Source organism: Corvus kubaryi, unplaced genomic scaffold, assembly GCF_017639235.1.
Source record: "Corvus kubaryi isolate FWS band 111438036 unplaced genomic scaffold, C.kubaryi_AGA036_p1.0 66, whole genome shotgun sequence".
NCBI lineage: Eukaryota > Metazoa > Chordata > Aves > Passeriformes > Corvidae > Corvus > Corvus kubaryi.
Window position 1 is genome coordinate 36,177,698 of NW_024582054.1, and position 13,428 is coordinate 36,191,125.

General features: G+C 54.3%; 1 protein-coding gene across 2 annotated transcripts; it reads right to left on the minus strand.

Moving 5' to 3' along the window:
• Positions 1-2,775: 2,775 nt before the first annotated feature.
• LRFN5 (leucine rich repeat and fibronectin type III domain containing 5) lies at positions 2,776-13,159 on the minus strand. Of its 2 annotated transcripts, XM_042047603.1 has the most exons (3): positions 11,016-13,147; positions 9,317-10,029; positions 2,776-3,200 (listed from the first exon to the last, which is right to left on the minus strand). In XM_042047603.1, exons 1-3 carry the CDS (start codon positions 12,401-12,403, stop codon positions 3,091-3,093), a joined length of 2,211 nt encoding a protein of 736 aa, XP_041903537.1. In that variant the 5' UTR covers positions 12,404-13,147; the 3' UTR covers positions 2,776-3,090. The 2 variants fall into 2 exon arrangements, with proteins under 2 accessions (XP_041903537.1, XP_041903536.1); XM_042047602.1 differs by lacking the exon at positions 2,776-3,200 and having other exon boundaries at positions 8,509-10,029; positions 11,016-13,159.
• Between the last annotated feature and the right edge of the window lie 269 nt (positions 13,160-13,428).

Consider the following 13,428-nt stretch of genomic DNA (forward strand, 5'->3'; position numbering starts at 1 on the left):
GATGTTCATCAATCTGCTCTGGAGTGTCATTTGTCTCTGAACAGAAAGTTTTTCTTTAATTAATTTTCCCCTACTGAAAAAAGAAGAAAACAGAACCAACAAAACCAGAACTAGACCATGGTGAATCTGTGTATTTCTGTGAAAACAAGGTTTAATCTGAAAATTCCCAACTCGCTGTCTCTGGTGCCTTGCAGGACTGCAAGAGCCAAGCACATGGTGCAGTGAGGAATGCTGGTGGGCTGGAATGTCCAGGCTTTTCTGACTGAGGATGCCCTGGAACAGCACAAGACATAACTCATCACACCACCATCATCTGGTCACCCCACAGACCCTGTGAGCCGTGTGTCAGGTTGTCCGAGTCCCCAGGAGGCTGCTGGGATCCCCTGGACCCCTGCCCACCATCCTCAGTGCATACAGACACATTTCCCAGCCTTTGTTAATCTGGTAAGAGAAGCAATCCCCATAATAATCCACTCAGTCCTGTGATGAGCACCAGTGGTGAGTCAGTGACCACTGAGCAGGGTCAGGCCCATGGGGCCACTTGTGAAGAAGCCCCTGAAGCACCACAGTGCCCACCTGGCAAGGAGCCCACCCACGGCCAGGGCTGGCATGGGACACTGGTGCGGCACCCACGGGGAGAAAAGGAAGTGCTGTTTCTGGGCCAGAATTCCCTTCAGCTTTAGCAACTGAGATGATTTGCATGATTCTTCAGTAAGTTCTGGATCTCATAATAGGTCACTTTTACCCAACAAGAGGATCACTCACGGCACCAGACAAGCAAGCACACTCTACTTCATGGACTTTAACGATTTTTTTTCCCAAATCTGACTCACAACTGCAGTGAATTTTGCCCCCTGAAAGCTGTATTTCCAATTAACATCAAACGGAGAGGTGGAACTTAGCTTGACAATTAATTAAAAAGATACAGAAAGGAATCAGCACTCTGCTCTGTGCATGGAAGCCTGAAATTGAATGAGGGGAATAACATGATAGTAATGTGGAATGAAATCCTGAGCATGGATGTGGTCTGTGCAGCTGGAACTTGGAGCATGTTGGTGTAACAAGGGTTTTGGCAGCAGCACAGATAATGCAGGATGCTTGAAGGAAGCTGCAGCCTCTGTTATTCCTGTACCTCACACATCTGGGTCATGTGTTTGCTCTGCCCAGCTGCTTTGCAGACCTCAGTGTCACCTGCTTGCTCCAAGAAAGGTCAGTTGTCCTGAATTCCACCAGGGGAGTCACTCCAGTCTGCAGTGCAAGAGGGGATGGGTCTTTGGACTCAACGTCCACTGAACATTTTATTGAAGAGTAGTTTATCTGGGGCTCAGTCTCTTCCAGAATTTAAACCCCTGCTGCACTGCACAGCAAGGAAAGGGAAGAGCAGTATGTGCTGTTGCTATAATCCACATGAAATCCAGGCTGTGTGCAGCACCAGGATCACTGCTCAGGCTTCGTGAGAAAAAGAGCGATGATCCAGCTCCTGATCAGAGCCCATGGCTCTTCCCCTTGAAGTCACCACCCGGCATGGCATTCCATGCACTGGATGGATCATGGGCCATCTGCCCCAGGGTCTGTGCAGCCAGAGCAGTACTCAATTTTTCACACAGGCACAAGCCTTGGGTGCCAACTTGGGGTCTCCTTGCCAATGTCATGGGGTGGATCCTGTCTCTGCAGCATCAGAAGAGGAAGCATAGGAGGGGACCTGATGGGTGAGGCTCCTGGCTCAGCTCAGCCTCTCCTCCAGGGACTGTTGTGTCCTGGGGAGATATTGATGTCTCTGCTGGTACAGACAAGCCACGGGCAAGTCACTTAGCCAGCTGCCCAGACTGAGGTCCATCATCAGCACAGCAGGACAGGGGCCAGCAGTGGGACCAGCCTCCACCAGGAGCAGTGGGCCCAGGAGACCCCCACCTGGGCAGGCTCAGTCCTGGTGACAAGACACACTTACCAGAGCTGTGATCTGTTCTCCTGAAGTTATGTTAAGGCTGGCTGATTCACTGTGGTTCTGAAGAAGCTCTAATTTTATCTGTGAGCCAGATGGAATGCTGACAAGGGAAAAAAGAAAAAGAAAAAAAATCCAAAAAATCCCTTTGGTCTTGTTAGAACAGCAAGGTGAGGCTGTGCGGACTGAAGGACTGGGGCAGCATGAGAGAGAACAGTCCCAGGCCGGTCCTCAGCTGTCTCCCCACCCTAGGCCATGCTGTTAGGGCTGACACTGCACCAGAGCTCCTGGCACACTGTGCCCAGCACTTTGCCCGCTCCATGGCACCCCTGGCACATGGGGCTGGAGCAGCCTGCAGTGCTGTCACCCACCACAGCCCAGGCTGCCCTCCTGCCACAGGGAAGGGGGCTCTGTGGGGCAGCACCCTGCTGCCCCAGGGCTTTCCCGCAAGGGCAGACAGGGCTCCCTCTGCCCAAAGCCCATGTCATTGCCCAGCACCACGGGGCAAAGCCAGGCATCTCTCTGGCGGCATGGCTGCCTGACCCAGCCGGTCACCCTGGGCCAGTGGCACCAAGAGCCCCAAGCTGGGCCTGCAGCCAGGCACAGCTCACTGCTCCCACTCAGACACACAGGAATCGCTCACTGCAGTGCCCGGCCCCACCTCGCACAGCTCGGCTGAGCACATGGACCCCGGGCAGCATGGGGTCCTTTCTGTGGGCACAGACCCCAGGCAGCATGGGGCCTCTCCATGGGCATGGGCCCCAGGCAGCACAGAGCCTCTCTGGATCAACCAATCTGCCAGGCACAACCCCCTGGATCAACCAACATGCCCATGCCATTGTAGTAAAACATTTATTTGTTCAGGTGATTGAAGCTACCATGTTTACAGCTCGTTACCTCACCACTGGCGACATGGAACATGACCTGGGACTGCAGCTGTTGCCACCAGATTTTTCATCATAATTTCTAGTTATAAAAACCTTGGACACCAGAAAAAAACAGGTATTTTAGACTTAAAGTGGCAGATGGGAGATGGGCAGCCTGTGAGGGGGGAAGACAGTTTATCAAGGCAGCCGACCTTGACGGCCACGTGGCCTCGGCTGCAGCTTCAAGTAAAGGTTTCGGTGGGGTGAGTGCGGTGCGACACGTCAATCCTCGGAGAGTTGGAACCGTATTGTTTTCTGCCGAGTAAGAACATCGGTGGCAGCGTTTTCGGGGAGTGGAGAAGGGCTGGTGTCCTGCAGAGAGGCCCCGGCTTCTGCGCAAAGAGACAGAACAGAGACGGTGAGGGGACGAGGAGCAGAGCAGCCCTTCCCATGGCCAAAGCCACGCTGATGTGGGACCACACCAAGAGCCCCAGGAGCTGCCATGGGGCCAGTCTGGGCATGGCTCCCACTGACAGTCCCGGGCACGGCTGCACAGCCAGCTGGGCACTGCACCAAGGGTCCCAGAAGCTGCCACAGAGCCAGCCCAGGCAGGAAGCAGCAGCAGAGCCTACCCTCGGCCCTGGCACCCACTGTCTCGGTGCCATGTGCACTGCAGGGGCTGGGGCGCAGCAGCAGAGCGTGGCAGCTAACGGGAGACTGGGCTAATGGGAGACTGGGCTAGCAGCACCCGATGTCCCCCACCCATACCTCTGCCACAAGCCTTGTCACCATCAGGGAGGGCAGGCGCAGCACTACTGCTGCTGCTGCTGCTTCAGGGAAAATCCAACTAACAAGACAACCCCCAAAACCCCCAACAGAACCAGCAAAGCTCATTGTTCCAGAACCAGAGACTTCTCCATTTTCCAGATACGCTTCTGCCCTTGCATAGGCCAAGCCTTTGCCCATGGCAGGGACTCCAACTCCACACACTGCCAGGGGTTCACACAGAGCTGAGGACACCAGAGCAGAGCAGCAGATGGGCACAGACACAGCACTCGCCTTCCCCTGAGGTTTGCACGCACGAGGAAAGGCCGCTGCAGCGAGGATGTGCCATGTGTCATTGTCCTGCCCCAAGCCCCCACATCAACCCCAGGGCACAGGGACAGCCCACGGGGCAGTTGTTCCACCGCCTCGCCTGGTCCCACTGCACCGGCCTCTCCTGCCAGCCAGTACAGCCCCACTTACCTCGGGGAGAGCAGACGTGCCGCTGCCATATGCAAATACCAATCAGGCACCACTTTAAACTCATCTTTGGGTTGCTGTGGGTTACAGCCCCCAGACTACAGATTGGCCACGGGGAGCCCAGGCTTAGGCCAGGTGGGGGTCCCTGTGTGCCTACCGAGGGGACTGGGCTCCAACCCTGACTGCTCTTCCTCATTCCCTCTCCCAGTGGGAATTTCCCCTGCAGAGGAGATGGCACAGCTTGCACACAGCACTGCAGGTGCCTCGAGAGCAGCAACCTGGCAGTGCAGGAGGAAAACCAGCTCAGACCAAGTCAGGCACACCAGCCTGGGCTCACTGTTCCTGAGCCAGATGCTTCTAAAGTGCAGTTCTTGAAACGACACAGCACCACAAAACCTGGAGCTTATTCTGTTCATTTTAATACAAACACAGTCCCTGATGTGGGGTCTGCAGCCAGCCATGTGCCACATTTGCTCCTTCCTTTTCAAGTTTCCTTCCTTCAAAGCCAAGCTTCCCTTTCTCTCCAGCAGCAGCCTTGACATTGGCTCTTGCAAATAAATCTACTGCATTAGAAGTCCACAGTCACCAAAACCAGTGTGATTCCCCTTTTGCTGGGCTGCGTTACTGGTGTGGGGTGTAGGCGCTGTAGCGGGCACTGCTGCTGCCCCACGCCCGGCACAGCCCTGTTCCACGGGCTCTGTGCCGCTGTGACAGCCAGACCTCAGCCACTCTCCAGACCTCAGCCACTCACCAGAGACACTCAGCACTGGGCACAGGTGTTCCTATTCACAGAGCTGGTTTTCCTGGCACTCCGTGCCCGCTGCCGTGCGCCTGCCCGCAGCCAGCAGCGAAGGGTGGACAAGCTGCTGCTGAATAGGTAGGCTGGCACCAGCCAGACCCCTCTGCCGTGCCTGATGCCCACAGGGACAATTCCACAGTCACATGGGGTGCAGCACCACACAACCAGTGGCCGAGGACTTGGAGCTTGGCCTGCGGGGAGCCCCAGCTGGGCTGAGGGGCCATGGTGGGTGACCACCCCAGCACGGCGTGATCTGGCAGCACAGGCTCTGCCCCAGGCCCAGCACCCCAACACACAGCCAGGCACATAGGGACGCATTTGCAAAGGGGAAATGGGAGAACCACGTTATTTGTAAGCAGGACTCTGCAGACTGGTCACAGTTTGCTGCTTTTAAACCAGAACTCTGACCAACATTAGAATTACTGCCAGGAGAAGGCACCGTGCAACTGGGTGGATGCTGTTAGAGTGGCTTTTGGGCAGTGATGCTGCACTCCGAGTGGGCAGCAGCACCATGGAACAGGGAGGTGAATGTTCCTGAGCGATCACAGTGCTGACACGTGTGGCCACTCTGCAAGTGGTACTGCTCAGGCTCCAGTACCACAAAGCTCCAGTATCGCTGAGGCTCTGTTTCCCCTTGGTTGATGGGAAGAGAAGTGATCCTGGTAGTAGCTGTAGCCATTACTCCTGGTTTGAAGCCATTCCCAGGGAAGCAGCGTGCCCATCTCTGTGCTGGGTGCCCACCACGGCTTCGGGCACAGTCTCGCCATGGCACAGGAAGGGCCCAACTGCACTTTCTAGAGGGCACACACAGCTGCACAGGACTGCCCACCCACCACAGCTCAGTGTCACTCCACTGGTCTGGGATGCTCCCAGAGCAATGCCCAGCAGGGCTGTCATGGTCCCCAGGAGGCAGGAGCATCCCTGTGCCGCTGGCACCAAGCCTCCAGCAGCTCTGCCACCAGCAGGGAGGAGACCACCTCGAGCCAGTGCCTCGGCAGGAGCTCTCAGGCAGGTGGTACATCCCAGTGGTGCCGGGCCCTTCCCAGCCAGAGCAGCAGGTGCCCAGGAGCTGTGTCCCCTCTCCCATGCACAGGACATACGGCTGTGCTTCGCAGCTCCCTCTCCATGGCTGCAGGGCCACGTGGGCACAAGGGGAGGGCTGGCAAATGCATGGGGACACGCTGCAGAAATAAAGCCACGATGGCACCAGAGCGAAGCAGCACCATGTATTGATGGTAAGGACATGCCTGGACACAGCAGGAAGGCAGCACAGACACAAGAGACACAACACAACAGCCAGCTCCTCCACCCAGGCACAGCCACACCGGCCTCTAACAGAGCACCATCTCCAGAGAAGGCCTGTGTGTTCCAGCCATTTCCGTAAGAGCAAAGAACTTTCTGAAGTAGTTTCTCCTCCTCCACCAGTGCCTGTGAACAAAGACCCTCTCATGGCTAAAGTCTCAGGTAATCTATATCTGAGCAGGAGCACACAGAGCCTAGCTGCAGACAGGTGATGCCTGAGGAGCAGGGAGGCACCTTGGGCTCATGTCCCTGCAGACCCCTCTACAGCTGAGGGTGATGCTGGGGTCACAGCACATCACACCCCCCATTCCATCACCTCCTATGGTGAGGAGTTATCCCAATTTGGGGGAAATAACCTCATGTTATTCTGATCCAGGAGCATCTCAGCATTTTTTCTGTCTCACACTGTTGGCAACCTATGGTTTTGCAGAACAGAAAGGACAGAGAATTTCCTCCTCCATGAGGCCTCCCATACTTTGAATCAAGCCTAAATAAAACAAAATGTCCCACTGCACAGTTATTCCAGTGGGAACAGATGATTCCATGCCCAGGGCGTTCCCAAGGGGTGATCCTCTCAGCCTGGGAGAGAAGCTAGCACGAGAGGAACCCCCGGCTGCCCAGATCCCCATTCCTGCACTACCAGCAGAGAATCAAACCAAACACAGGGCCATATGGTCCCTGTATGCTGCTTGACACAAAGGCACCATGGACAGCACATCAGCTGCAGTGCTTAGAAAATTATTCCTTTGAGTGAAAAATTACAAATATAAAAATAAACTTCCCTAAACCACAAGACACCATTAGTATTTTAGCACTTTCACAAAACATCGCACAGATTTAGGTCCAGTTTTAGACAACATATAAAAGCATTTTCATTTGATGTTTTTAAAATTCATGATTAAACGCAACCGCTCCACAACAAACCTCTGACACTCTCCCTCTACCCCAGCGTGGGGGGAAAGGTGCCTCTGCCAGCACAGTCCCTCACTGGGGCTCAGACCTTCACGTTTGACCCACACTGGGCAAAGCCCTTGCCATCAGACTGCCACACCCTGGACAGACCACCCCTGTCCTTGACAGCACAGTATTTAAGAGCTCCCTTCTGTTCATGCAGTGCTCATGGGTTGCCAGAGCAATCCGAGGAGGGATTTATTGTATTTTTTTAAACTTTTCCAGCAGGAAGTGGGTTTTCTCATTTTGAGGCTTTGTTTCCTATTTGGTCTCTGCATTTCCTGAGGGAAGCAAAAAGGGTTTCTAAAAAAGAAGCAGCCTCTTCCTTTTAGGTCCTTTACACCGCCCTCATTGACTTTGTTCTTCCATGACAGGCAGTAAAATCACCCTGAGCAACCCACAATGGCCAAGCGCATCAGCCCTGCGCTGCAGAGTCCCGGAGACAGAGATGGGGTGCCAGGGGCCGTTCCCCACCATGAATGTTCCCCCACAACTGCCCTGGGGCCGGCTGCTGCCCTCGTTAGAGCCAGGCTGTCCTCAGGCACCTGCCTTAGTTATGGTGCCCCGAAGAACAAGCACACAGGGTATAAAATCTAACTGTTCTCTCACTTTTATGGCCACAAAGCCCATCTTAAACCTATTATTTGGCATCTGAGAATGCACAATGCACAAATGTTCAGAGTTAAGCCGTCTCTAATTTGAACATGATGACCATATGAGTTTAATTAATATTAACTGCAGGCTTCCCTTTACAGTGAGCAGAGCAGCTGCCATCCACACAACATGGAATTTGCACCTGCTGTCCCCTACTGCTGTGGGGTTCTGTCCCTACAGAGTGGCCCAAAATCACTCTATCCCACAGGCACTGCAATTAAGAGCAGCTTAAAGGCAAGACCACCATCTTCCAGGCCCTTCACCGTGCTCAGGGACTGAAAAGAACTGGATTCAAACCATAAAGTTTAGAGGAAATATACCCCAAAAGTCTAGGACAGCAGCAGACGACCATCATCACTGACCAGCCAGCACCGAGGCGCCGAATGGCCGCGTCCCTGCTGGCCGCAGCCCTGCCTGCACGCCTGGCCGCCTGCCGGCCCGCTCGCTGCCCTTGCGCAGCTCTGCCCTGCACCCCGAGGCGCCCAGGCCTGCTCCCTCCCCGAAGGCTGCAGGACGGGACGATGCCTGCGCCGCGGGATGTGGCTGCTCTGGGGCTGTGGGCCAGGCACCTTCTCAGAGAGAACCGGTGTGGGATCCCACTGCTTCACCAGGGCCCAGCCCCAGCCAGCCGGACCCAGCACACGGGAATGGACCCCTCACCCTGGTACCTCCTTGTCCTCCTCCCAGCCCCACGGTGGGAGCTGTAGAGCACCAAGGCCCGGCTCCGGCAGGGCAGTCACCGCGAGGCTGGCTGGCGTACCGAGTGAATATTTTATTTTACACAACATAACAACACAGCGTTGTTGCTCCTGTACAGCATCTGCCTAAAAACAAAGGCAACACCATTGTCACGGAAAAGAAATATACAGTCTGACCGGTTTAAAAAATATCATTTTACTGATTGATCCAGAAGTGGTTATTTGTTAGCTTGGAGGAAATTGCATTTCCTTTATAAAAGGCTTTTTCTGTGAAAACTCTCTCTTTTGTTTTCTGCTACTGCAGAACCAGGAAGCCAGTCCTAGAGCAGGGAAGGCACTGGTGCTGTTTCGTGCTTTTTTTCGCCCCTTAATCTTTTTTTCCTTTTTTTTTTTTTTTTTTTTTAATCTCTGAATGTTGCCTTCGGTTTTGATATTAAACAAAACCAAACGAAAACTAAATGAACCCCTGTGTGCACTGGGTGGCTTATACAGAACCCCGCATGAACAACCCATTAATCAGCGAGACAGCAGTGGACTTCCAAATCCAATTCCCTGGGAAAGGGAGTTTCACACAACGTTTGGTGTTTTGTTTTTAGTTAAAATAAAAATTAAAAAAAAAAAAAGAAAAAAGAAAAAAAAGCAGGTCACACAGTGCTTTCCAATATCCACTCAGAACTGGAGAAAGTTGCTTTTCCACTATCCGCACCGGCGCTGTCTGCCTGGACTAGCATCCCGTTCATGGACATGCTCCGTTTGGAGCGCAGTCCGCCGGCGCCGGCGCCGCGGGGCTCCAGCAGCTCGCCGCCCAGCGACCGCCGGCGCTTGGCTCGGGACACGTCGGCCGGCAGAGTGAGGAACTTACTTGGCTTTGATTGTGCTCTTTTGTATGTGTGGGCCGCGGGGGCTGCGTCAGGGGGGCGGCTTGCTAACTGCAGGGTCGTGGAGTTATTTCTGTTCGAGTTTTGGGGCTCGGTGCTGCCGCCAGCCTCACCCTGCAGCTCGCTGCCGGGCTTTGGCCCCGACTTTCGCTTCTGCTTCTGCGAGAGGGAAGTGCTGGAAGTCCAGGCAGGAGGCAAAGCGGAGGTAGTGGTGGCTGAGTCCTGGCTGGAGCCGGTGTCCGGTGACTGCGTCACACCGTCGCTGGCAGCCTTGCAGCACTGGATGCCCTCCTCGTGCCCGAGAGCCTGCTTGGACATGGACTGCGACAGCACCCCGCTGCAGCCCTGGATCTGAGCCCCGTTCGTCTGCGAGTACACGTTGCTGACCTTGGTGGCCTTTTGCTGCCCATTGTTGTTACACACCTTGTAGCGGATCATGAGGATGATGATGAACACTAGCACAGACGCCACGATGATCCCACCAATGATGATAATCATGGTCCCACCCAGGAACTGGGACTGCATGAAGTGGCAGCGCACGTAATCCTGCTCGGTGGTGAACTGTGTGCAGCCCACAACTCTGGTGGCCGTCAGCGAGGTGATGCCATCATCGTAGATGGCCAGGACGCACAGGTCGTACATCGTCCCCGCAGCCAGGTTATTGACCAGAAAGGTTTTGCTTGTGGGAGGTACCATTCTGAGGGAGAAGGAAATCAGTGTGAATGAACCCGGCGGACACACCGGCACCTTCCCACCCTGTGGGGCAGCCCAGGCCATGCTGGGCACCACCACAGCTTGGCTGTCCTGCTTGTGCCGGAGCCCCTCTGCGGCTGATCTCCGCCCCCCCCAGCAGCTCCCACCTAGCCTTTGATGTAGCAGCAGTCACTGCCAAGACCCCTGGCATGGCTCAGCATGGCAGAGCCCCCATTAGAACAACCACGTCAAAAACATGGAATCACAGGATCACAGAATGGCTTGGGTTGGAAGCAACATTTAGTCCACCCTCCTGCCATGGGCAGGAACACCTTCCGCTAGACAAGGTTGCTCCAAGCCCTGTCCAGCCTGGCCTTGAACACATCCATGGATGGGGCACCCACAACTTAGGAACCTGTGCCAGGGTCTCACTGTCTTCACAGGGAAGAAGTTTTTCCCAATATCTGATCTATATCTACCCTCTTTCAGTTTAAACCAGCACCCCTTGTCCTATTAATGGATAAAGAAATTCACAGAAGAAATGACCAAGCAAAGCCCGTGCTGAAGGGTGAAACAGCTACACCTGGCAGCACAGAGCCCCCGTGCACCTCCCCAGCATGGGCACAGCCAGAAAGCGCTGTGAGGAACATGGTCACAGACTCTGTCCTCCCTGTGCTTCCATAAAGCCGAGCACATTAGGATCCATTTAATCCATCTACCTTCACAACCTTTCTCAGATGAGTTCAGAGGATTAGAAGTCCATTTGGATTATCTAAAAATAACATTGTTCAAAGTAATTTTCCCATTTGCAAGTAGAAAATGGCACGAGTCCTTCCTGAGGCTCCCACCATGAGCTGCCGGGGCCAGGCTCCGCTCAGCCGGCACAGCATAGCACAGGAACTGCAGCAGAGGGGCTGCCCAGGCCAGGGGCCACACGGCAGCACGGAGCACCCAGCATGGTCCCACATGGGCAGGCTGGGGCTGCCTTACCTGTAAACAAGGGAGTCATCGTAAGTACCATTGTACTGGATTTGAAACATACGTATCCCAGGTATATTCCTCTGAAAATTGAATTTCAGCAGAGCCGTGGAGGACGTCGCTTCCGCAACGACCACCTTCTTATCCTGGCTGACTTTAGTATCCCCGTTGCTACTGCTCGCATTGGAGCCCGACTTGGTGGATGTGGAGATATCTGAGGAGCCTGGATCAGGCTCATGGATGTGGTTTGTGCTGTTCAGCAAGTGGGGGAGTTTGATGATGTGCAGGTCCACTGTCTGCGTGGCCTCCCCTGCTGGGTTGGAAGCAATGCAGGTGAAGGAGCCCGTGTCCTTCACCGTCGTGATAAGGATGTCGAGCGTCCCGTTGTCGTACACCGTGGACCTGGTAGCATTGGAAATCAGTTTGCCCTCAGGTGAAATCCAATGGATTGCTGGCTCGGGGTCACCCCGGGCCTTGCAGCGCAGGGCTGCCCGCTGCCCCTCCAGCACCCGCAGCTCGTGGGTGTGCCGGGTGATGAGCGGGGGCTCGCAGAGGAACTCCTCCTCAGGGATTGACCAGAAGTACCGGCCAGACAGGAGCGTAGGAGAGGCACAGGTCTCCAGGTCGTCCTCCCTGGAAAGGCGCCTCAGCCACAAAAGCTCACAGTTGCAATGCAAGGGGTTCCCACCAAAGCTCAGCGCAAATGTTGAGGGGCTGATAATTCCTGAGGTTGCCAGCACCTGAGCGCGCTGGAAGAGTGGATCAGGCGGTAGCTTCTGCAGTTTGTTGGATGTGACGTCCAGCCTGGTCATCTTGTGGAGGTGGGAGAAGGTCCCCTTAGGAATATGGTCAATCATGTTGTGGTCTAGACTGAGAGTGTGCAAACTGACCATTTTCTCCACGGCATCCCAAGGGATGGTTTCCAGATTGTTGTAAGACAAATCCAATTCCTCGAGAGCTAAAACATCATCAAAAGCTGTGGAAGAAATTAAAGTCAGCTGATTATTGTTCAGTATCAAGTGGTGGAGATTGGAGAGCCCACTGAACATGTCATTAGTGATCTTAGTCAATCGGTTGCTGTTCAAATGCAGAGCCCGCAAATTGCGCAGGTCGGCAAATGCGTGAGGTGTGATAAAACTGATTGTATTCCGGGACAGCGTCAAGTCCACCAGGCTGGTCATGTTGGCAAAGTCTTTCCTTTTAATGTTTGTAACAAAGTTGTCTGCCAGCCGCAGCTCCACGGTCCTCCTGTCAATGTTGGGAGGAACAAACAAGAGCCCTTTCTTGGCACAGAGGGTGGCGAGGTTCGGAGACAAGATCTGACAGACGCAGCGCTTGGGGCAGATCTGAGCTCGCACCGCTACGCCAATGAACAGCAGAAACAAAAGCAGTTTTTCCATTGTAGAACAGATTCAAGAGCCTGCAAGGGAGAGCAAATGGTGGTTAGTCTCTGTGAGGAAAGCACGGGACATGATAAAAGAGCCAAGACAGATAGACTGTGGTTAAACTGTGGAACTGAAGTTCAGGTAGTGGCGAGTCACCCTCACTGTGTTACCTGGCTCTTCTTCATTCCCCCATCCCGACACAAGAGTGCCTACACTGCCTGCCAGGAGGACAGCTGAGAGACAGGGATGTTTGCAAATGCAATTATACATGCCCCGACACTTGCATACAAGTAACAAAGTGACTGGGAAGCCACTGGTGCCACTGCACTTGCCACCCCTCAGGCCTCTCCTGCTAGAGCCCATCCTGCTGCCCAGCGCACCTCCACATCCCGGCAGAGCCCCTGACCTCCCAGGCTGGTTGGCCATAATGACAAATGTCCAGGTATAGAAAATGAGGAGAGGTTCATGTGTGCTTCACTTGCTAAGCTGAAACTCTCAGCGGCCTTGAAATCGCAGCAGCTCAATGGGTTTACAGCCATCTCCACTGAACATTTAAGCTCTTAATGCTATTTTCAGAATAAACTCAGAAGGAGCTAATTTTATGTCATTCAAACCCCAAAAATGCAAATAAAACAAAACAAATAAAAAACAAAACCCAAGAAAAGCCCCCACAACAGAGATCTAAATAAAAATAGATCTTGGGCTAATTTTAGCTGATTGCAGCTTTCCGGCTGCCGAAGCGCTGTGCTCCCCCTGGAAAGCCCAGCGGTTCAATCAGCTTTATCGCTCACACTGCCAGGCCCGGCTCCTCATGGCAGGTGGGAACGGGGCCGATAGCAGCAGTGCCCATGCCAGCTCAGTGAGATCATCCATCCGTGACTCTGCCAAAGGCTTCACGGCACGGGCAGGCGGGAGGGCTGGGGAACGCTCCTCCATGGAACAGGTGGGAGCACGGTCCCATGGAGAAGCACCCACGTGTCTCAGAGGGAACTTGTGCCACTGTGAGCAATGGTGCTCAGAGGGGCTCCACGCTGCGATTG